Source organism: Macrotis lagotis, chromosome 3 (genome assembly GCF_037893015.1).
Source record: "Macrotis lagotis isolate mMagLag1 chromosome 3, bilby.v1.9.chrom.fasta, whole genome shotgun sequence".
Taxonomy (NCBI): Eukaryota; Metazoa; Chordata; class Mammalia; order Peramelemorphia; family Peramelidae; genus Macrotis; species Macrotis lagotis.
The window spans coordinates 275,230,137-275,252,769 of NC_133660.1; the positions used below are offsets into that span (position 1 = coordinate 275,230,137).

Here is a 22,633-nt window from a genome sequence, read left to right on the forward strand (position 1 = left end):
TCTCCTAGACAAGTCAGCCTAGGAAGGGGTGGGGGTCTTCTGCCAGGCAGGGTTGGCAGGGCCTGAATGGAACAGGTAAAGGGAGACAGAGGGGCAAGATTCAGGGTGCTAAGGAGTGGGACAGATTGAATGTTGCAGCCTAGACAGACCCCTGACCAGTTGCTCTATCTCCACTTTGTGACAAAAAGTTCAGAGCTCCCAAAGCCCCTAAGCTTGTGCCATTCACTGTCTAAACTATGGGACAGAAAAAGCTCCATTCCATTCAATTAGACAAACATTTATTAGTCACCAAGTGTGGGCAAGGCCCTAGGCTGGGCGAGAAGTTAGATTACAAAGATGGATAGTTCACAGGTCTATCAGCAAGGAGCACATAATCTAATTGGGGTGATGGAGAGGGCAACCCAAGGCTAAGATGAGTTAGGAGGGAGAGTGTGTGGGGAGAGAGCGCAAAGGAAGCACCACAACTTGGGGACAGCTAGGAAAACCAAGGCAGGGAACACTCCCGTTCACCAGCAGAGGAATGAGACATGTTAGGTCTTGGAGGAGGGCAGGAATTCTGGTCCCATATTAACTCGGGGGCTGCTCAGGTGCTTCCCCTGGATGCTGCTGAGGTAGCCTCTTACCTCAAAGACCTTGAGTCCCATCGAGAGCCCCAAGGTTGCTGTACTAGCTTGGACCCATCTGCCAGCCACCCATGATCCCTGATGGCTCAGAACTCACAAATAGGGGCACCTAGACCTTCCTTCTTCCATTTTTGCTCCTTCCTCCTTCACCCTGGTTCTCACTCATAAGGAAATGAGAGAATAGTAAGTGGGGAAACTAAGGTTCAATGTGAGGAAAGGACTGACCCAATGTCACTGGGTTACTCAGTGGCAGAGCCAGGACACAATGCCCCGGCTCCCAGCTCAGAGATGTATCCCACCAGGATAGCCAGACTGGAACTATGCCCCCTCCCCCCTGCCTCACCCTCCTCTCAGAATAGGAGAGGTCTATGGGAATGACCAGAAATGAAGACCCTTTGGAACATGGCTGAGAGAGCTGCTTCAGGCAGAGAACTTGGAGTGTTTGACCTTTTAACAGATGTGCCAAGCTACCCCTATCCTCTCTCTCACCCCTAATCAAAGTGCCAAGCCTAAAACATCCCTGGTCAAGCCCAGGCTGGTTCTGGACACTGGGCTCCAAGCACAAGGGCTACCCAGACCCTCTGTGTACCCCTGAACACAGCCATCATCTCCAATCTCCCCAAACTGTGGAATGCTCTCCTCCAGCTGTGCCTTCAGCTGGGGAGTAGGGTTACTGCCAAAAACCTGATTGTCACCAGTCTAGCTGAGGGGCTCCCACCCCATCTCTTTTATTCTGATTTGTCCCTAAAAGAGAATTAGCCTAGCAATGGTGGCTTTAGTGCCACACAGGCATCTCCCCAGGGGTCAGGTGGCCTCCAATCCATTCCTATTCCCTTAGACTTCAGCACCCTTCCAATGTCATCTCCCCCCACCCCAACACTCCTCTCCCTAGGATCAGCTAGCATCCTAATCAGGGGCATAAGGGTTTTCTGGGACCAAGGAAGATGAGACTGTGGACAGAGGTGGGAAAAATAGGCAGCAAAGGGAGAGGTCTCCCAGCTGCTCCCTCATCCTGCCTTGGCTCTCAAAGGTAGGTTTCCCTTAGGGCCTGAGGACCTGCTTTTCTTTAGATGGGGAGCTATCTCTGTTTCATTATTTACCTCATGCCCCTGATGGGCTGTCAGACTCAAAGTCCTAGACTCTTAGCTGAGAGACCCCAGAATCCTGCCCATTCTCACTGGGCAGAGGGAGAACTTGAGACCCAGAAAAGGGCAAGGACTTGTTCAAGGTCACACTGCTACTGAGCTGGCTTCTGACTAGAAAATCAGTTCTCTTCTGATCCCCATACAACTCACAAAAAAAGACAGGAGAGGGTTATACTCATAGACAAGACACTGAGCCCAAGCAGTGGGTATTGGGGAAGCGATGAGCCAGTCAGACAGACACATGGGAACGAGCATGGACAAGACACACACACATACACACACACACACACACACACACACACACACACACACACAAATACACACACAATTTCAAGTCACAGTGTTTGAGTATAGTAAGATTAGGTCACAGCAGCTTCCCAGCCTGGTTTGCTCCTTCCATGGGAGTCTGGTCTCCCCAGGCAGATTTGAGGCTCCCTGAGAAGAGGAACCACTCTGCTCACAGCACTTGGTGAAGGACTGGACAGCCAGTAAATGCTCTATCAATCCATGATTTGTTGTTAGTAATGAGAGCTCTCTAATCAGTTGGCAAAGTCACTCCCTCTTTGGGGAGACCACCACCAATCCTGCACCCTTCTCCCCCAAGCATATCTATCAGATTCATTGGATGAATTCAAAGACATGGGAGGTCTCCTGAAGGTCAGGAAGGGGTTGTGAGTCAAGACTAGATCTCAGAAGCTCTCACAACCCCTCATCTCCAGCCCCACACTTGGAAATTGGGCTTTAGGGATGCTGAGCAGAGATGTTTCATTAGAAAGTCACCTCATCTCGATAGTTCCAAGCAGGGTGATGGGCTGGGGGTAGCCTGGTGGGCAGATATCCTGAGCAGCCAACAGCAACTACCATCCTGCTCTGGCCTGGCCCTAGGGGCTAAGCCCTTAGGAAGGGGGAGGGGGAAGGGGAAGGGGTACTGGTGGGGAGAGAAAATTCAAGGGTTGGGGAAAGTGCTGACAGGCCAGGTTGTTGATTGCTGGGGTTGTGAGTGTAGCTGAAGCATTAGACCAAGGTCTTGGTTAGTCTGGGGGTAGGACCTTGGGATGGGGAGGGCACCATCTAGCTGTGGGACAGAAGGTATTGCCCATCTCATCCCTCCTCTTGTTTCTCAATACATCCCAGTGGCCCTGAGCCCTGGTTCAACCTGGACTCAGCAGGCCTGGAAGCCACATAGAGGATTTAATGGGGCTCCCACCCTGACTTCCCCAGTTGTTCCTCCTTGATTCTCTCTGTCCTTCCCCCTCCCCTCCCACCCTGTCCCTTTTATATTGAAAATAAATATTTTAAATGAGTAATTCTCCTGTAAAAACGTCCAAGCCAAATACTCTTCTCCCCCTGACAGTTCAGGTCAGTGGGTTGGGGGAGGAGGTCAAAGGCCTCCCTGCCCCCTCATCAGTAGTCATTGAGGGGGTACCGCAGGAATATGAAGATGAGGACTAGACAGAAGGCGGCCAGAGCTGAGCTGGTGATGTTGAACAGACGAGCCGTCTTGGCATCTTCCACGGCCCCATTCAGATCATTCAGGAGTTTCTTGTCCCGAACCTGAAGCCAAGAAAGAAGGGAATGAGTCCCTAACCCCGAAGGCAAAGGTGCCCAGGCAGGGCTGGCACCTACTTGTACGGCCCCCTCCTAGAGCCCACAACACCTGGGACTTGAGCTCCTCTCCTTTCCTAATGATGGTTGAGCTGCTAAGGAAGAAGAGCAGCCTCCCTCATTGTCTGTCCATCCGTCTGCCTGTCTGTGCATCTGTTCATCTCTCTCTCTCTATCTGTCTGCCCATCTATCGGCCTGTCTGTGTCCATTGCTCCACCACTACTGTCAGTTCATGCCCAACCTTCCATGGCCTTCTCCCTCCCTGATGTCCCTGGCCAAGGAGTGGCTGCCCACTTGTTCTCTTTTTCCAAAGACTATGCTGGTCCTTGAAAGGAACAGGCTCACTGAGCCCAAAGCTGTCCTGATATGGAATTCTAGGCCAGGGTTTCAGATTCCAGCTCTGCCAGTGCTGGAGAACCCCGGTTTGCACCCCCCAGGGCCTCCCATTCATCATCTGCCCAAATGAAGGGTTTGAATTCATAGATTCCTCAGAGCCCCTCCCAACTCTCAACCTCTCCCTCTGGGTTCTGAGTCTCTTAGGTGGCCCCATCTCTGTCCTCCTTAGAGCCTTCAGGGCTGTTCAGAACAGTATACGCTGACAGCTCTATGGGTCTGCTTCTAGGAGTCTTTACCTGCTGGGATGTGGCCTTCCTCCGACCACAAGATGGTGCCAGAGAACAGCACACAGCCCTACTCCAGCTGCGGACCCCAGGCTATGCTGAACCCCAAAGCAGTGCAGCGTCTGGCACCAGAAGGGCAGAACAGGACTAGAATGACCAATTCAAGTATTGGAGGCACTGAAGGAGAAGCCATCTGGTCCTTCCAACTGTTCCATAGTTCACAAATAAGGAAACTGAGGCTCCAAGGACAGCACTTGCCCAAGGTCACACAGCCTGCATGGCAGAGATGGAGGACCAGACTCCCAAAGCAAGGCTCATTGTTGAATCAAGCTGAGTTTTTCCCCCTTGGGTCCTATGGAGGCTTAGGCCTCCTGAGTCTTGGGATTTGGGGGAGGGGTGTAGGAGGCTGCTCTGAAGAAAGTCCAGAGTTTCCTCAAAAACAAGGGACGGGGGCAGCTAGGTGGCACAGCCCTGGAGTCCAGAAGACCTGAGTTCAAATCCAATCTCAGACACTTATTACCTAGCTGTGCGACCTTGGGCAAAGTCACTTAAACCTATTGCTTTACAAAAAAAAAAAAACCAAAGGGACAGATGGAATCAAGGCAGTTTATGGATCGTCTAACCCTGCTCTGGTAAGTGGGCCAAACTCCCCTGCCAGCTAGCCCCCAAATAAGTCTTGACTCTTGACAGTCGGGGGAAGACACCTGAGGCTAGAAATAGTCCCAGAGGAGGACCCGAATCTGGAATTTGAGGGCCATTCTGGGGAGTCCAGATCACATGCTAAACCAACACTAATCTTGTGCCTCCCTTTCTTGTCCCAATTCCTTCACCGTCCAGGAATCTATGACCTAGCTACAACCCTGGCTGCCAGGCAACCTGTGCCTGGTCCAGCAGATGGACCCTGCTTGGCCTGAGCCAGCTTGCCTGGCACAAACTCCTTGGAGAAGGAATGGCAGGTTCTGAACACTGTTCCCCCTCCCTGCCAGAAGCCTAGACTCAGGCCCCTCTGGGGACCTTCCCCCTAGGGAACATCCCTGGAAACCTCCCCCAGAGAACAAGAAGCATAGCACCAGAGTTGCAAGGGAACTTCAAAGCTTTCCAGTCCACCCATTGCAATTCTTAAGTGGAAATGCATACAGCCAGAGAAAGGTCAAGATCATAGAGCAAGTGTGTAGTAGAACCAGACCCACCAGTGATACTGCCCGTCCCTGGGTGCTTCATGCTCCAGGGCCAAGGTCAGTCATCATGAGAAAATTCAGAGAATTTTTCTCCTCAACTGACTGTGGGCTGTCCCAGGCAAGAGGAACAAGCTGGTTTGCTTGCCACTCTGCCTCCTACATGGGGCTGCCTGGGACATACAGAGACCTTGTGGATGGTTCACCAGTGTGGGAGGGGAAGGAAAAGCCTGGGCAAACCGAGGGATATGGGAACTGGTCACTTGGGGACAGATCAGACTGGAGGGAGCAGAGGTGGGCAGGAAAAGTCAGAGGAGCTATGTATGGTGTTTTAAAGTTAATTCCTTTCTCCCCTGTGGAACTCTCTTCCTTCCTGTCCACACACACACACACACACACACACACACACACACACACACACACACACACACACTGATGGAAGGATGGAAGGTAAATGAAATGGGAGAACAATTAGGGAAATGGTGCTGGGCTGGCAACCTGGGCCACCCAGTTGTAGGGAAAAGTGATGAGCTGGCCCAACCTGAGCCAGTGCATGTGGGCCCCCAGACTTTTGAGAGGGATGGGGCGGGGGGAGGGGGAAGTGGAATGGAAAAAGGGAGGCAACAAGTGAGCTTGTGAGGATCAGATCAGAAAGTCATTCTATTGCCCAGTCCACTATGGGCAAAAAGCATTCTCTGTGCCCACATCATGTTCAGTCTGCCCTTAATTTAAGACAGTGTCAGCGGCCACTGGAAGTCATCTCCGTCCTGCAGGCTGGACCACAGCAAGAGCCTGCAGAGCCACTGTTCCCCCTTGCCCTAAGTACATAGACTGCTGTATGACTGGGGCCAGGCTTCTTCCCCTGCTGGGTCCCTCTGCCTCTTCTTTGCGTTCTTCAGAGCCACCAGAAATTGTCAGTAAGATACCAGAATGTCCCATCAGAGTCATGCCAGAGTTGGGGTCTCTCGGGGGTCACCAGAGGAGGCTTCTAGTCCTGCTTGTCTGAACTCCCTGGATGACCTGGACCCCTCCCTTTCCATTCTTTGTCAGAAAAGCCTCAGCAGGTGGCCACCCAGCCTTGATAGTTCACTGGACAGTCAGCTCGGCCCTGAGTGGGAATCCTGCTGCCAATGCTCAGTGCAATGGGATCAGGGCCACCAGAGGGCCAGAAGGGCTGAAGCTCTGGGTTTCAAGCCCTCCCCCTGTCTCTGACATTCCTCATTCTGTGGTCTGATGTTTTATGACTCTTCCTAGGAACCCAACCTTTCTAGAGTCACCCCCCTCTCTGTTGCCTCCTCAACTTTGATCTGTGTGCAAAGGAAAGGAAAATGGCGACACCTTCCTGGCCACAGTCCACCCCCCCCATCTGACAACCTGGTCAGAGGGGACAAGCAATGGTCCCTCTCTCCCCCCTTGAGGACTGAGTCCAGGAACCAGGATAGGACCAAGTCAGAAGCTGAGGGGCCTCAGCCCTCCTGAAACAGCCAGACAGAACATGGGGCCAAGTGGCTGTCCAGATTCACGTTCTTCGTGGTCTTCCCATCCCATGTCGAAGCTGTGGGCACCCTTGAACTTTCCTTCCCTCACACAGCCCAGGGCCAGCCCTCTTGGGGTCCAACTCTATCCCTGGCTCAGTCGGAAACTGGCAGAAAACACTGAGCTGCAGACAGGGATTCAGGCATGGGGAAACTAGGAAAGAGTCCCTGGCTGAGGGGCTGGGAAGGGGCCCTTCCGACTGGAGAAGGACTCTGGACAGAGGATGCCCCAGCAGCCTGGCCTTAGTGCCCCTCCTCCCCTGGTACCTGGCCTTACTCTGGACCCCTTCTCTGGATCCCAATCTCCCCTCTGGGGCCCTGGTGGCCTCAGGCCCCCGCCCCTCACTCACCTTCAGGGAGTAGGCCAGGGCGATAAAGCCCAGGCAGCAGAAGTTGAGGTAGACGAAGTTGAAGATAGACCAGAGATAGTAGTCGTTGACCTCGGTGGTGTCGGGGTAGATCTCGATGACGGTGGTGGGGTTGGTCATGGTCTTCTTCTCTGCCGAGTGTTTGCCGGGCCCCGAGCCTGTGCCCGTGCGGACGCTGTCGGCCTTGCAAGTCTTGGCCTCCATGGGACACAGGGCGGGGGCCGGGCCCTGAGAGGCCGCCGAGGGGGCCGCCGGAGGCTGCAGGGCCGGGGGCTTGGACACGCAGGCGAAGCAGCCCTTGGGGGGGGCGCCTGGAGGCCGAGGGATCCAGAAAGCCCCGTCCAGGGGACAGGCCGGGGTCACCCGGGCTTCCTGAGGGCCCTCCGTGATGCCGGCTGGGGGTCGGGCCTGGAGCTGAGGACTGGCCTGGGCAGCCCTGAAAGAGCGGGGAGGGTGGGGAAGAGGAGGGAAGGAGAGGGAAGGAAGACAAAGCAGAATTCACACTTGGGACCAAGATCCAGGCCAAGAGGACCCCAGGGGGCTTCCTAGCTCCCTCCTACCTTCCCTCCCTGGGGGCCAGTCCTGCAGCACCTTCAGGCCTCCTCAGTCCTAGCTGAGCTCATTGTTCCCTAGTTGCCTAGCCAGGGATGCTCCTGCTGCCAGCCAGTGCCCAGGCCTGGCTGGCCACTCGGGCCTGCAGCACCACCCCTGCCATTCCTCCGACGCTGCTCTTGCTCCCACCTCCCCCCAGCAAAGCTCAGTTGCCAAAGGACTCTGCGGTCCTTGGCCTTCCCAGCGGTGTGGGGGGCTTTCCTCCCTTTGGAGGTGGCCCTCTCCCTCCACACACACACACACACACACACAGCGCCTACCTCCCGATGGCACCCTGGGACACACACTGACAGCCCCAGACACACAATGACACAACGGTCCCCAGAGTCAATCCACAAAACCCCACTGGCCTCCTCAGACACCCCCCCCAAGAGCAACCCCCCACAAAGGACTCTTCCCCCAAGTCACACACCCGCCCTCACTCCTCACATGGCCCCTTCATCAGTGCCCCCGAGACCCACAAGCCTCCAGCCCCCCCCCCACATCTCTGTCCCTCAGCAAACGCACATCGGCACAACAAAAACAAGAGGGGGCCCTCGCCCTCCCCAGCCGCCCCTCCCTCCTGACAACGCCCCCGGGGAGACCCTCCTTGAGACGGACACCCACGGGGGGGCACTGCCCCCCAGGAGCCCACCCTCCCCCTGGCGCCCGGCGCCCGGCCTCCGGCCTCCGCAGCGTGCGCCGGGCCTCTGCCGGGGCCCCCCGAGTCCGGGCGGCGGGCAGAGGCCCGGCTGCGGCAGAAGCGGCTGCGCCCCCCGCACCCCGCCCGGCCGCCCCAAGGCTCCCGTCACCTGTCAGCCCGCTCGGCGCTGGGACCCCGGACTGAGCCGCGGCGGGGGCGGGGCCGGCCGGGGGGAGGCGCGTCTCCGCCCCCCCGACACCCCCGCCGACGCCGCCCCGCTCCGCAGTCCGGCCGGGGGCCTCCCAGCCCGCCCCCAGCCTCAGCCCCCTCCCCTCCTCCAGAGCTGCGTCCGCTCCTCACCCCGAGCCTCATCCCTCATCGTCCCTCCCCCATCGCTCATCGTCCCCTCCCTCATCCTGAGATCCCTCCCTCCCCCATTCCTCCCCCATCCTTCCCCCATTCCTCCCCATTCCTCCCCCATCCTTCCCCCATTCCTCCCCATCCTCCCCCATCCTTCCCCCATTCCTCCCCCATCCTTCCCCATTCCTCCCCCATCCTTCCCCCATTACTCCCCCATCCTTCCCCCATTCCTCCCCATTCCTCCCCATCCTCCCCCATCCTTCCCCCATTACTCCCCCATCCTCCCCCATCCTCCCCATCCTTCCCCATTCCTCCCCATCCTCCCCCATCCTCCCCCCATCCTCCCCCCATCCTTCCCCCATTCCCCCCCATCCTTCCCCCATTCCTCCCCATCCTTCCCCCATTCCTCCCCATCCTTCCTTCCCCCATTCCTCCCCATCCTTCCCCATTCCTCCCATCCTTCCCCCATCCTCCCCCCATCCTCCCCCATCCTTCCCCCATTCCCCCCATCCTTCCCCCATTCCTCCCCATCCTTCCCCCATTCCCCCCATCCTTCCCCCATTCCTCCCCATCCTTCCCCCATTCCTCCCCCATCTTTCCCCCATTCCCCCCCATCCTTCCCCCATTCCTCCCCATCCTTCCCCCATCCTCCCCCATCCTTCCCCATCCTTCCCCCATTCCTCCCCCATCCTTCCCCATCCCTCCCTCATCTTGAACCCTCTCCCTCCATCATTCTGAATTCAATTCCTCCCTCATCCCTCCCCATCCTCTCATCCTCCCCATTCCCTCCTCCATCCTGAGCCCCCTCCTTCTCTCATCCTTCCTTCACCCTGAGCTCCATCCCTCCCTCACCCTCAGCCTCATCTCTCCCTCATCCCTCCCCCATACTTCCTCTCCATTCCTCCCTCATCCTGAGTCTTTCATCCTGAACCCTGATCCCTCCCTTCCCCAGAGCAAGAGATCACAGGTGATGGACAGAAGGAAGAGATAGGACAGGGGTCAGGGCATTTACAAAGGGGTTACCACGTGCCAAACAGCTAGGGGGCACAGTGGCCAGAGTTTGAGGCCTGGAGTTAGGAAGACCTGACTTCAAATTTATCCTCAGATACTTCCTAGCTTTAAGGCTTTGGGCAAGTCACTTAACTGGATTTGTCTGGGTTCCTCAACAGCAAAACGAACTGGTGAAGGAAATGGCAAACAGGGACTCTAGTATCTGAAAGAAAGCCCCAAATGGGGAAGCAAAGAATCTGCTGTGACCCTACACCCTCCGCTCAGTGCAGGGGTTGGAATGCTCATGAAACAAAGAGCTTACGTTATTCTGATGATGGAAATAGCACAGAAAGGGGAGCTGGGAGGGGGGGCCGCGGAATGGGGGATTCGCTAGAGAAGTTTATAGATTGGGAAAAGGAGGGATGGACTGAGATTCCAGGAGGAGCTGCCCTAGAGGACACGCTGGGGCCTTGGCATCCTCTAAGGCAAGATGGAGAAATATGGACAGGTAGGACCAGATCCACCACACCTGGAAATCCCCCCCTCCCTCCCAGCCCTACCCCCTGACCCGGAACCAGAGCAGCCCCTTCCACTCAGCCTTCAAGCTCAAGTCTGCCTCCCCCGCCCCCCCACTGACTTCCTGGTTCTGCCCTCTAAGGTCAATTCCAACTGGGCTCCTCCACAAAAATGGAAGACAATCCTTCAAATACTTCCAACACGGTTACAGTAGCATGCTCCCAGCCACCACAGTTTACAGATCTGGGCCTAAGATCACAAAGATCTGAGTTCAAATGTGGCTTCAGATACTGAGTGACTCTGTAACCTTGGATAAGACCACCATCTACCTCAGTTTCCTCACCTGTAAAGTGAGACTGAGAATGATAACATCCCCACCCCCCAAGATGATTGTGAAATTGTAGCTGTCAAGGATTCCAGGCAGGACCTGATCCGGTGGATGTTTATTAAAGGTTTCCTGCCTTTCTTGCCCTCAGGTCTCCCCAGCTTCAACATCTTCCATGCTTCAGCTAGACTTCAAGAGGTCTTTCAGTGGCCTGGCTGCCCTCCTTGAGACTGCCTGCACCTTATCAACATCCTTCTACAAACGCATCACTCAGAACTTCCTACAGACCTCAGGAGGATGGAGAGATGATGGAGGGATGAGGAGGGTTGAGGAGGGATGGGGAGAGATGAGGGAGGAATGAAGAAGAGATGATGAGGGAGGGGGAGGGGAGGAAGAGATGGGGGAGGGATGGTCCCCAGAGCAGAGGACAGAGGAAGCCTGACCTACCTGGCCAGTCTACCTCTCCAGGCTGCCCCAGACTGATAGACTATACAGTCAAGTGTTAGAGAAAGAGAAAGTCTGACAGACAATGAGGGCAGACCCAGAACAAGAGAGACAGGGAGAGACAGACAGGAAAAAACACAAAGAAACTAAGTAAGGCAGCCAAGCAGCAAACTGATAACTTCTTTTTTTTTTTAACATTTTACCCCTTTTCACTTTTCGAACTACAAACAAAGATAGTTTTCACACTCTTTTTTTTTTTGGTAAGGTTTTGAGCTGCACATTCTTCTCCTTCCTCCCTTCCATCCCCTCTCCCCATGATAGAAAGCAATCAGATATAGATTAAAGGTGGGTAACTATGTGAAACATAATAATCATGTTGTGAAAGAGGGAACAAATTGAAAAGGAAGGAAAAAATCATGAGAGGGGGAAAAGCCCATAATACATAAAACAAATTTTAAAAATGGAAAAAAGTGAGCTTTGGTCTGCTTTGCGGACTCCATAGTTCCTTGTCTGGATGTGAATGATATTTTCCATCGCATTGTCTTTGATCATTGTACAGCCTAGACGACCAGCACCCAGTGTTGCAGTTAGTGTGTACAATGTTCTTCTGACTCACTCATCATCAGTTCACGCACATCTTTCCAGGCTTTTCTGAAGTCCTGCCCTTCATGAGCTCTTTTTTTCCAAATTACATTCAAAAACAATTTTCAAAATTCATCCATTTGCACATTTTTCTACTACCCTCCCCTCCCCCATATCAGTGAACAATCTGGTAAATGTTGCACATAAACACTCATGTTTAACGCATCTCCATGCTTGTCATGTTGGAAAGGGGGGGGAAGCATGCAAATGGACAACTTTTAAGGAGAAACAGATGAGCCAGAGACCCAGAGGGAGAGATGGTCTGAGTAATAGAAGACCAGGAGGCCAATGCAGCCCAGGAGATGGACAAGCGGCTGAGGAGTCTGGAAGCCAGGTCCCCCGGCCTGCCTCCCTCCTAGCATGACAAGGCCTCCTCCACTTTCATCCTTCCGAGGGAGCTGGTTTGGCAGGTGGGTGGTCATCCATCAATGGACCAGGTCCTGTGTCTCTGAACCCCAGGGTCCTCCTCTGTCAAAGGGAGCCCTGGTAGAGTTGGCCTCACAGAATTGCCCTGGAGGTGTCAAGCTTGGCAAACTCGAGGGTGTGGCTGAACTGAGAATGTCCAGAGATCTGCCTGGGGCCTGGGGTGGCATGGCCAGAACCCTGGCTTCCATGGTCTCTCAGCTCATATGGGAGGTCAAGTCACTTCCAAGAGCAGAGCTTGGAGCAGAGGTGAGCTTAGAAGCAAGCCCCTGTGGGACAGCTGAGGGACCTGAGGCCGAGAGGGACCTTCATGCCCTTCTCTACTCAGGGGTGTTCAGCCTCCCTCTCTGACTCCCCTTCATACGCTGGCATCCAGTCCAACTCTTTCCTGAGCTGAGCATCCCATCCCACATCTCTCCACCTCCTCCCTGCATTTACAAGGACTGCCCCCCATGGGGGTTGGGGGAGACTTCCCTCCTAGAAGGGCCTTCAAGGCTCCAAAAGACCACCCTGATGTTCCCCCTCTTAGACTCTCCTACAGCCCTTTGGATTCTCTAGGGATCAGTTTCCCCAAGAGGTCAGGTAGGTTGTTCCTACTCAAAGACTATGATTTTAGCTGATTGTGAACCAGCCCAATGCCACCCCTGACCCACACTGTCACCTTCAGTGTGTGACCTAATGTTGTGGAGCCCAAACAGCCTAGGCACCTGGGAGACTAAATGGGACTGATTGTGAGCTGGGGGGGGGGGGGTTCCCTATATCAATAAAATCATAGATTCTGGTTGCCCCCTCAAAAAAATACTCTTAAACAGCAGCAGAGAACAAGGAATGATCTAATAGTGAAAAGGCCAGACTGGAGAGGGGGAGGAGAGGGGAAGGGGGCAAGGAGACAGCACCCACAATAAAACCTTCTCTATGAAGTCCCTGAGACCAGGGACAGTCTAGAATCATTCTATGGGGAAAAGCCCCAAAGTTAGGGCTGAGACATGAGAACAACCCTTTTGAATAGCAGGCCTCGGGGCTCACTAGAGCACCGCCATGGGCACCTTCAGCTCCCCCTGTCTGAGACTACTCACATCTTTCCTAAGCCTTTCCAACAGAGCACTACCATCCTCCAGTCACCCAAGTCTCCCCTCTCCCCAGGGTCTCAGAATAATCCAAAGATCATAAACTCCAAGATAATGTAGATCTCAGAAGCTATCAAATCCAATCTCCTCATTTACAGATGAGGAAACTGAGTCATGTGGTTTGTATTTGAATTTTGGATTTCTGGACTCCAAGTTCAGCCCTCAATCCAGAGTGCCTCCTAATGACCACCTCTTCCCCAGACCCCCTACCCCAAATCTAGGCAGCTGTCAACAGGACTGAGGGTTCCATTCATCCAGTCCCTTCCATGACCACTGGCCACCACCCTGGCTCAGCCCCAGTTCACCTCATGTCTGAACCAGGAGCTCAGTCTCCCTGCTGTCCAGCCTGGCCCCGGAACAGCTGTCAAATGACCTTCCAAAGGTACAAGACTGACCATGCCAGCCCCTGATCAGGGCTCTGCCCAGCAAACCCAAGAGAAATCCTCAGAGGTCTGAGATATGTCAAGGGCCTGCCCTCTTCTCCCACCTTTCCCCCCCAACCTCCACACTTCTGTGCCCTTCAGCCCACCCTGACCATGGGGCTTCCCTTCCCTCCCCACCCCCTCCATGTGAGGTCCTGACCCCCCCCCTTTCAGATGAGCCTCCTCCGATGTCACCCAGTTCTGCCTGGGCCTCTCTCCTTTGTCCTCCAGAACCCCTATCAGGGGATGGACTTTGGGGAGAATGGGTTCTCTCTGTCCCTTTGCCCACAGTCAAGGACGGGAACACAATAGGGACTTAGAAAGCGCCACTGAATCTCACTGACCAGGAAAACCCCAAAGACCAGGAAGGAGAGCCCCTCCCCCCTGCGCAGGTCTCCTGTTTCTGCCTCTGGGGCCCACTAGGACAAGCTAACCCTAGAGGTGGCAGCCCCTGAGCTTTCTGTCCTCTGGGCCCTTTGCTGGGCCTCATAGCCCTTGCCCAGGTCTCTAAGTTATCAATGTTCCTCCAAAAATGTGTTTCCCCAAAACTAAGCTGCTGGGGTCCGACCAGCTGAATGACCCCCCCATTTCCTGGATGCTAGTCACTATAACTGGAGAGGTAGCTTATCACAGGGCTGACTTCAAACCAGCCTGAGGGCTGCTGAGACCCCTAGATCCTTTGGCGGGGAGCAAAAATCCAGAACTAGATATATTCTCCCTATCTTGTACTTGGGAAATTGGTTCTTTTGGACCCAAGGGACCCAGGTTTACACTCCAGTTTAATCCTTCATTTCAGTACTATGGGACCATAAACACTTTCACTTCACGCCTAGGTGGGCCTCCATTTCCCCCACTGTAAATGGAGGGCCTGAGGGGTTTTCACCAGCTCTCCACACCCCTTCTTCCCCCTTTGGGTCTTGTGGCGGCTTGTCAGTGTGGCGTCCCACCCTTCTTCCTGTAAGGTCCCAGCCCCACTTCCTGATATCTCAGATTCAACAGAAGCCACCTCCTACAGAGGAGCCCCCCTTCCAACTAACTCCTTGAGGGCCCGGCCCTCTCCGGGGCCCTCACCCTGGACTCTTCCTTCTTCCAGGCCTGCCATCTCTCCTACAACCAAGTCTCACCCGTTCTCTGCCCCTCCAGAAAGTGGCCTATTTCAGTCTGTCCTGTCACTGACCCCCCCCCCCCCCCTTCTCCAATCCATCCTCCTTAGAAAAAACTGTCTTCCTAAAGCCCAGATCGGACTGCATTACTTCCCCACTCCTGAATCTCCAGGGCTCCCTCTCGCCTCCAGAATAAGGTCCAGCCTCTCCAACTTGCCTCAGAAAGCCCTTGGCCAAGTCACTTTTCCAGTCCTATTGGACAATGTTCTCAAGACCATTGGCTTCTGGACCAGCTCTCTGGACCTTCCCCTGCTGGGATGCCCCATCTCCCTCCTCTGCACCTTGGTTCAGGCTATGCGAAATGCACCTGCTGCACCCCTCTGCTCTACCCCCCAGCTGCAGTCCAGTTCCCATGCCCCTCCCTCCAGTGGGTCTCCCCCCACTACCCTTTCTTATCCTTCACCTGAGAATCCATGTAGGCTTTCCCAAAGTAGGAAAGGAGGGACCATTTCTCTTTTTGTCTGGCCTGGGACCATGGCTTATTTCTGAGGAGCGAGGAGAGCGATGAGTTAAGGGAGGCTGGGGAGACCCAAAAGGGAGATGCTCATCTAGAAGGGACCAAGTTCAGGGAGATGGGCCCCAGCCCTCTGTCATCCGGTGGCTCTGGCCTCCTGCCTGGACTCAGCAGGGAGCTCAAACAAACCAGCCTTTTTGGGAGGAGGCAGTATGGGGGTCCCCTGATGACCTTTGGGGAGATCATGATTCCTATGGGCTGTCCCCAAACCCCCCACCATGCCCCTGCTGCCTGGAGCCTCCACATCTGGACGAAGTTTCAACTTCTCCTCCTCCTCCTCTTCCCCTGGCCCCCCCAGCCAGGTACAGTCACCAGCCCCAAAGAGGCGGTGACCGGTTCTCCTTGCCAGTCACTCTGGTGCCTCTGCGGCCCGACTCCCCGATCATATTTCAGAGGCAGCGAGGGCCTCGGACACTTTTATGACTCAGTCCTCTTCCTTTCGGGAAAATAACATTCTCCTGGTGTCTCTGAATCCCTTGGCATCCTGGGCAGCTTAGGTGAGGGAGCTGAGCCCGAGAGGACACCCAGAAGGGCAGGTCATCTGTCCATCTTCCTGTCAAAGACGGCTTGGCTTGGGTCAGCCACGGGGGCACCAGCTGTCTCTTCTCTTTCGGCCCGGGTTTCCTTCCACCCTCCCCATTTCACCCCCAACATCAATCCCCTTGATTTCTCTCCCTTCGACCCACTGTATTGATTTCAATGGAAACATGGGCCAGGTTTCCCTTGTGCTTGACCCCCCTCCCCAGCCCAGGCCTGGGGAGTGGGGGGGAGATCATCGATCATGGGATCAGAGAACATCCATTGAACAGAGGACTCCAGTGTCAGCAAGGACCTCTGAGGTCATCTGTGACCCCCTCTTTTGAGAGAAGCGGAAATGGAGGCCCAGTGAGCTCCCTCCCCCCCCAGCCTGAAGAGCAGGCCAGGCCACTTCCTGTCCGAGGGTCTCAAGCTCACCGCCCCAGGGGAACCCTGCTCCCGCCAGCCCCCACTGCCCAGATCCACCACAGCATGGTCTAAGTCTCTGGGTGGGGCTGGGGGTTAAGCTTCAGAATTAAGCTTTGGGAGTGCTAGGAAAGCTGGCTCTCTCCATGTTGCTGCCCAGCGGTCCTCACCGTGGTCAGCACCACCACTTCCCATGCTGAGGCCCTGCCAATGCCCCCCCCCAGCCTCCTTTGGCAGGGCCAAAGGGTCCATGGGGAAAGGGGGGGACTCCAGGGGGCAGGGCTCAGACCCAGGCCATGGCGGGGGATAAAGGGCAAGTTCTCCATCTGGGACCAAAAAACCAATTTTGCAAGCAGAAGATGGGGGAGGGCTGTGAGAAGCCATACAGTTCTGAAAAGATCTGAGTAGTGGACCACAAGCCCAAGGGGTCAGCATTGGGCCCAGGCAGCCAAGAGAGGGCATGTCCTTGTGAGAGCATGGAGTCCTGGCACACGGAGGGGCAGCCCCACCAGAGCCCACCTGAAGGACTGTATTCCAAGGGAGGAGGAGGAGGAGGCACAGAGGGAGGGGGAAGGGAGGGAAGAAAAAGGGGAAGGGGAGGAGGGAGCACTCCTCGAGCACGGATGAGCGATGCCGGGCACATTTTCCCCTCTCCTTTGGTCCTCACAAGTCCCTAGTTTACACTTGAGGAAACTGAGGCAGACGGAGTAAATTGTCCCGGGAGGCGCTGCTCGGATCCTCCGGCAGGAGCAAAGGGTCCATCAGGGTCGAGGGCTGTCCCAGCACGTGGAGCTGCTGGGAGGCCCCTGTAGGAGTCTCTGAATTGAGGGAGGGGAGCTGCCAGGGTCCCTTTCACCAGATTCTTCCTCAGGACTGGGCCATCGCCTCGCCCTCCCAGGCTCACCCCTGACCCACTATTGAGGCCTGGGGTGCAGCTCAGGTCTGGGGTCTCGCCCCTTGTCAGCCTAGAAGCCCGCGCTGCACCGGCCCCAGAGCCCAGTTTCTCCAGTTGCCCCAGCAGAGCCCCATTTCCCACACCTGGCTGTGCAGAGCTGTCTACACCACAGGGTGGGAGCACCTGGCAGTCACCTAGACCCCAACCAAATTTCTCCCATGACTTTGAACTTAGAAAAAGCACAGCCCCCTCCAAAAGCTGGGGCTCCCCTAGGCCGGACGGGCACATCCACCCTGAGTCAGCGGCTGGTGGGTGATCTCTATCCTGACGAACTATCCCTCCCTCCAGCCTAAATTTAGATCCCTCCCCCTCCCCAGTCCCCCGCCCCCCTCGGCCCACACACAAACACACTGACACAGGGAAAAGGTCCCCCCAAATCCTGCATTTTTACTCCAATTGTCTGCAGTCACAGGAGGGAGGGAGGGAGGCACAGAGGGCTGTGGAGGGGCTTGAGGTCCCAGCCTCCCTCCCATCCCCCCATTCCAAGGGTCTCCCCAAGGCCCCAGCCTCCTCCCAGGAGTGGCTGGGCCCAGCCTCCTGACCCAGAGCCTGGCCTTTGCCTTTGGCTTTGGCTCATCCTCAAGAAGGGGGGGTGGGTGAAGGCGAGGCCCAGCTTCTGGGGGGGTGGGGCGGAAGGAGTACGGAGTGAGTGTGGAGGTCACCCCGAGCCAGCCGAGGACACGGACAGAAACGTCTCAGCAGCAGCTCCGGTCCTCATAGGCATCGGGGAGGGCCGCTGGGGGGGTGACCCAGGAGCCTCAGGCGACAGCAGAGTGGTGGGGGGAGGGCAGGGGTGTCAGCGGGCACGAGGGGACCAGGGGTTTCTCTAGATCATATTCTCTCTAAAGGTTCTTCCCCCAGGGAAAAGGCGAGGGAGAGGGTGACCCAGGACGACAGGCAGTCAGCGGGCCTTGGCGAAGCCCACACGATTGTTGTCCCGGTCGAACACAGTGTAGTACTGGCCTATGAAGACGTCACCCAGAATCCAGAGGGGCCCCATTGGCTGGGGGATGTCCATGCCCATGAAGCCGCTCAGACAGATGGTTTTTCCACCCTGAGTCACCTGGGAAGAGCGACATGGGTGTTGAGCGAGGGTCTCCCCTTGCCCTGCCCCCAGGAGTCCTCTCTACCATGCTGCTTCCAGGTCCCTGAGGGCTGGGCCCCCCATCTCCACAGGATTCTAGACCCCACCCCTTGGTTTTCAGGCCTTCGCCAAGGCCCAGACACCACAAGATGCCATCCCTCTGGGCCAGGACAGACCCCCTCCACCCCCTAACCTCTTCCTTCCCTCAGACCTGGGCTAGGCCCCCTGTCACAGTGGCTGCTTGTGAGGAGTCAGAGCCAGGATGCAGCCCCTGCTGCCCCCCCCAGCTTTCACGTGGGCCGGGGTCTGCAACCACAGGGGCCAAGGCCCGACAGTGTCACTGACCTTGAGGACATACTGTTCGCCTGTGAGCTGAAACGCCTTCTTCCCCAGCATGAAGGAGATGGGTGGGAGGCTGGTCACCTTCTCACAGGGAAACATGTACTAGGGAGAGACCAGACAGGGCGGTCACGGGCAGGGGCCCCCTGGGCGGCCCGCCTCCCCCAGCCTGGGGGCCCTTCTCACCTCTCCCTGGATCAGAGGCAGAGCCCCAAGGGCTTTGTGCAGGGACTTGATTTCTTCCGAGGGGCCGGTGATGAGAGAGGTGCCCGTGTCCACGATGGCTTCGCAGCCGGCCTTACACAGTGTCAGATCGCTTTTCACCTTCACCCTGAAGGAAGGCAGGCCCAGGCTCTTTCTCTGCCCGGAAGCCCCCCACTCCCAGCCCAGTCCGACCTTCAGCTCCCAGAGGGGTCACCCTGGCATGGCAGACTTACCCGTCCATATGAACCTGCCAGTAGGCCTGGCGGGTGACGTTGAGGTAGGTGAACTCCCCTGTATAGTACTTGCTGTCGGTGCCCCCGAACATCAGCTCTCCTCCAGTCTGGGCGGTGGGGTCCCTGCAGGACAGCAGGAAGTTGGAGCCTCAGCTTGGGCGGTCCCCCAGCCCTCAGAGAAGGAGCCAGGTGGGCCCAGGAGTCGCTACCTGAGCTCAGCTTGGGACAGAAATTGGGGAGAGAAGGAAGCCCAGAGAGGAGCTCTCACAGGAGCCCGAGGGTACAGGTTCAAGAAGAGCAGACAAGCAGGAAGGAGCCCTACACCCCCCATCTTCTAAGACTTTCGGGGAGGTCTTGGAAACCCTGTTATGTGGGAAAGGGCCAAGAGGTGAGAAATGAGGCCTGTGAAGGAGGCCGGGAGGAACCGCTATCAGCCTGGGGAAAGGAACAGCAGGTCCAGAATCAGGGACCAATGGACAGAAATGATGCCACCCTCCTCAGAAAGGAGGGCAACCCACAGAGAAGGAGCAATAAGCCTGGTTTCACCTGGGCACAAGATCAAGGGTGGCCTCACTTTGGGGGGGGGGGGGAGAGAAAAGGCCAAGGAAGAGGAAGCCAGATGCCATAGTGGAAGAGAGGAAGAGAGGAGGGCTGAGAGGAGGCCCAGGAGCCTTGGGGATGTCCAAGCTGCTTCCTGCAGGTCTGGGGAGGAAGCTGGTGTGTAATGAGGCCAGGGGCCGCCCCCCCCGAGGCAGGGTGCAGACTTCAGCAGAAGGTGGCCAGTCGGGTCTCTCCCAGCCAGGTCCGGGATTCCAGCGTGATGCCAGGCTGCCCCATCTCCCGGGAGCCCACCAGTCCCAGCCCGACTGACCCGGGGGGCAGGTGGGCCTGAGAAACCTCCTGAAGACCTGGACCCCAGGGTCTCTCAGGCCACCTGGGTGGCAGCAATGCAGGAGCTTCTGAAGCAGAAGGGCCGCCCCAAGGGGAAGGCCTGGAAAGGATGCAGGGATTGGGGGGTGGGGGGGCTGGCCACAAGACCTCCCCTCCCCCACCCCATTTGCAAAGACTGAATTCAGTCACTAAGAGGGCACAGATGAGAGGGGAGGAAAGGAAGCCCTAGGAGGAGCCCCCATGGGAGTCTGAGGGTACAGATCCAAGCCAGGGGGGCCAGGCGGGCCCAGAGAGGAGAGCCGGGTCAGAGATCATGGCCTGGACACACCCATGGGCCAGCAGCAGGAGCAGGAGTGGGAAGAGGCCAGGGTCATGAGGGTCCCGGGTGCCGTCCAGGTAGGTCTCGCCCTGCCACCCACCTGTTCAGGTAGAAGGAGAACAGGTTCCTGTCCACCAGCTTCTGCTTCATGACATTGTCAAAGACGGGCAAGACGGAGTCCACCGAGATGACGGGGAAGGCCATGCCCAGGATGCCATCGAACTTGGCGGCGATGAAGGTGATGCCGGGCTGCTTGGTGGCCTCCCCGAAGGTCTGCTGCTGAATCTTCAGGCCGCTGCCATCCGAGAAGGGAACCTGAGGGGCACCCACAAGGAGTCCTAAGTGGGGGGCTGAGTCAGGCAGGCCCTAATCCTGCCCTCAGGCCCCCTCCCTCCCTCTCCTCTGGGACCTGGGAGCCCGGCCTGCAGGGACAGGTGTGGGTGTGAGAACGGAAGGAGGGGGTGGCGGCCTCTCCCCGCCCCCCCAGGCACTGGCTCAGCCTGCTGGGGGGGGCCTGACCCAACCTGACAGGAGCAATAGGGGAAACAGAGGCAGGGGAGGCCCCAACATCGGCAGGGTCCTCTGCTCTGGGGGGAGGGGGGCAAGCCCTCAGTTTATGGGGAGACACGGTCGGGAAGGTCCCCTTTGAGGTCGGAGGCCCCGGAGGTGGGTCCCCGAGGCCCGCCTCTAAGGTGAGCCTGCCCCCACCCCCGCGAGGCTCCCCGGCCCCGCCCCCTCCGGCCCCCTCACCTGCACCGTGTCCACGCTCAGGTACCCCGAGAGGCTGCCGGAGCCGTAGTGGATGTTGAAGTTGGTGCCGTTCTTCACGTAGGTGCTCGAGTTCTTCCCGTTGTACTTGCGGTGGACCCCTGGGGGACACGGGGGGCTGAGGGGGGCCGCCCTGGGGGTGGGGCGGGGCAGGGGGTCCTCCCGGGACGGGGCTCCTGGAGGGGTCTGGGGGGGAGGGGGCTCCTGGGGGTCCCGGGGGCAGGGGGGCTCCTGGGGGTCCCGGGGGCAGGGGGGGGCACTCACAGCAGGCGATGTCCCAAATGCTGCAGTGCACCGAGGGCACCCACAGGTTGGAGGAGCCCGTGTCGAAGACCACCGTGAACTCCTGGGGGGGGGTCCCGATGCCGATGGAGCCATAGTACTGGGCCTGGGGAGGGAGGGGGCTGAGGGCGGCAGCGGGGGGGGGGGGGGGGTGTCCCGAAGGCCCGAGGTGTCCCGGGGTGTCCCGGGGGTCGGGGGGGCCCGGGGGTCCGGGGTGTCCCGGGGGTCCGGGGGGGTCCCGGGGGTCCGGGGAGGTCCCGGGGGTCCGGGGGCGTCCCGGAGGTCCTTGGAGGTCCCGGGGGTCGGGGGGGGCCCGGGGGGCCGGGGAGGTCCCGGGGGGCCGGGGGGGTCCGGGGGGGTCCCGGGGGTCCGGGGAGGTCCCGGGGTGTCCTGGGGGGCCGGGGGGGCCCCGGGGGTCCCCACTCACGTCCATGTAGTTCTTGAGCAGCTCCGGCACGGGCCCCCCGGGGGGCGGCGGCGCGTACTTGGAGGGGGGCTCGGCCGCGGCCTGGGGGGGGCCGCCCCGCTCCCGCAGCGTCTCGCGGATGGACTTGAACTTGTACAGCGGGACCCTGTGGGGGAGGGCAGGTGAGGCGGGGCCCGGCCGCGCGCCCCCCCGGGCCGGGCCCGAGGCTCACCTGACCAGGGCGCCGGCGGGCGGCAGCAGCGCGAGGAGCGCGAGGAGCAGCAGCGGCGGCGGCGGGCGGGGGGCGCGCGGCATGGCGGCGGGGCCGGGCCGGGGGCGCGGGACGGAGCGGAGCGGCCTGGTCAGCTGACGCCCGGGGAGGCTGCGCCCGTCACGTGGCCGCCGCCCGGCCTTAACCGCGCGCGCGGGGCGGGGCCGCGCGGGACACGCCCCCGCCACGCCCCCGGGCCGCCCCCGCGCCGGGCGGGGCCGGGCGCGCTGAGTCAGCCCCGGCCTCCCGCCGCGCCGCGTGACGTCACCGCGGCCCGGGGCGCCTGCGCGGAGCCGGGCGGGAGGGGCGCCGGGGGGCGGGGCGGGGCCTGCGCGGAGCCGGGCGGGGGGGGCGCCGGGGGGCGGGGCGGGGCCTGCGCGGAGCCGGGCGGGGGGGGGCGCCGGGGGCGGGGGAGCGCCGGGGGCGGGGGGGGCGCCGGGGGCGGGGGGCGCCGGGGGCGGGGGGGGGCCTGCGCGGAGCCGGGCGGGGGGGCGCCGGGGGGCGGGGGGGGCGCCGGGGGCGGGGGAGCGCCGGGGGCGGGGGGGGGCTCCGGGGGCGGGGGGGGGGCTCCGGGGGCGGGGGGGGCGCCGGGGGGCGGGGCGGGGCCTGCGCGGAGCCGGGCGGGGGGGGCGCCGGGGGCGGGGGGGGCGCCGGGGGGCGGGGGGCGCCGGGGGGCGGGGGGCGCCGGGGGGCGGGGCCTGGGCGCAC

The 22,633-nt window shown here is 58.8% G+C and overlaps 2 protein-coding genes across 2 annotated transcripts; both read right to left on the minus strand.

Annotated features, from left to right (window-relative positions):
- Positions 1 to 3,044: 3,044 nt before the first annotated feature.
- On the minus strand, positions 3,045 to 7,275 carry IFITM10 (interferon induced transmembrane protein 10). Its single transcript, XM_074227599.1, has 2 exons — positions 7,054 to 7,275; positions 3,045 to 3,322 (listed from the first exon to the last, which is right to left on the minus strand). The coding sequence occupies exons 1-2, from the start codon at positions 7,273 to 7,275 to the stop codon at positions 3,173 to 3,175; spliced, it is 372 nt and encodes a 123-aa protein (XP_074083700.1). The 3' UTR covers positions 3,045 to 3,172.
- A 10,215-nt stretch (positions 7,276 to 17,490) lies between these two features.
- CTSD (cathepsin D) lies at positions 17,491 to 21,986 on the minus strand. The gene is made up of 9 exons (XM_074230784.1): positions 21,887 to 21,986; positions 21,676 to 21,820; positions 21,231 to 21,354; positions 20,949 to 21,067; positions 20,299 to 20,513; positions 18,989 to 19,111; positions 18,738 to 18,882; positions 18,558 to 18,656; positions 17,491 to 18,191 (listed from the first exon to the last, which is right to left on the minus strand). Exons 1-9 carry the CDS (start codon positions 21,967 to 21,969, stop codon positions 18,030 to 18,032), a joined length of 1,215 nt encoding a protein of 404 aa, XP_074086885.1. The 5' UTR covers positions 21,970 to 21,986; the 3' UTR covers positions 17,491 to 18,029.
- Between the last annotated feature and the right edge of the window lie 647 nt (positions 21,987 to 22,633).

Bases quoted from the DNA above. Each gene is read 5' to 3' on its own strand.
- IFITM10 (XM_074227599.1), bottom strand. From the start codon at position 7,275: ATGGAGGCCAAGACTTGCAAGGCCGACAGCGTCCGCACGGGCACAGGC. The intron at 3,323-7,053 runs GTGAGTGAGGGG...TCTTGGCTTCAG, and splicing joins CCCTGGCCTACTCCCTGAAG to GTTCGGGACAAGAAACTCCT.
- CTSD (XM_074230784.1), bottom strand. From the start codon at position 21,969: ATGCCGCGCGCCCCCCGCCCGCCGCCGCCGCTGCTGCTCCTCGCGCTC. The intron at 21,068-21,230 runs GTGAGTGCCCCC...CGTGTCCCCCAG, and splicing joins CATTTGGGACATCGCCTGCT to GGGTCCACCGCAAGTACAAC. The intron at 18,192-18,557 runs GTCAGTGACACT...CGCTCTTCCCAG, and splicing joins GCGAACAGTATGTCCTCAAG to GTGACTCAGGGTGGAAAAAC.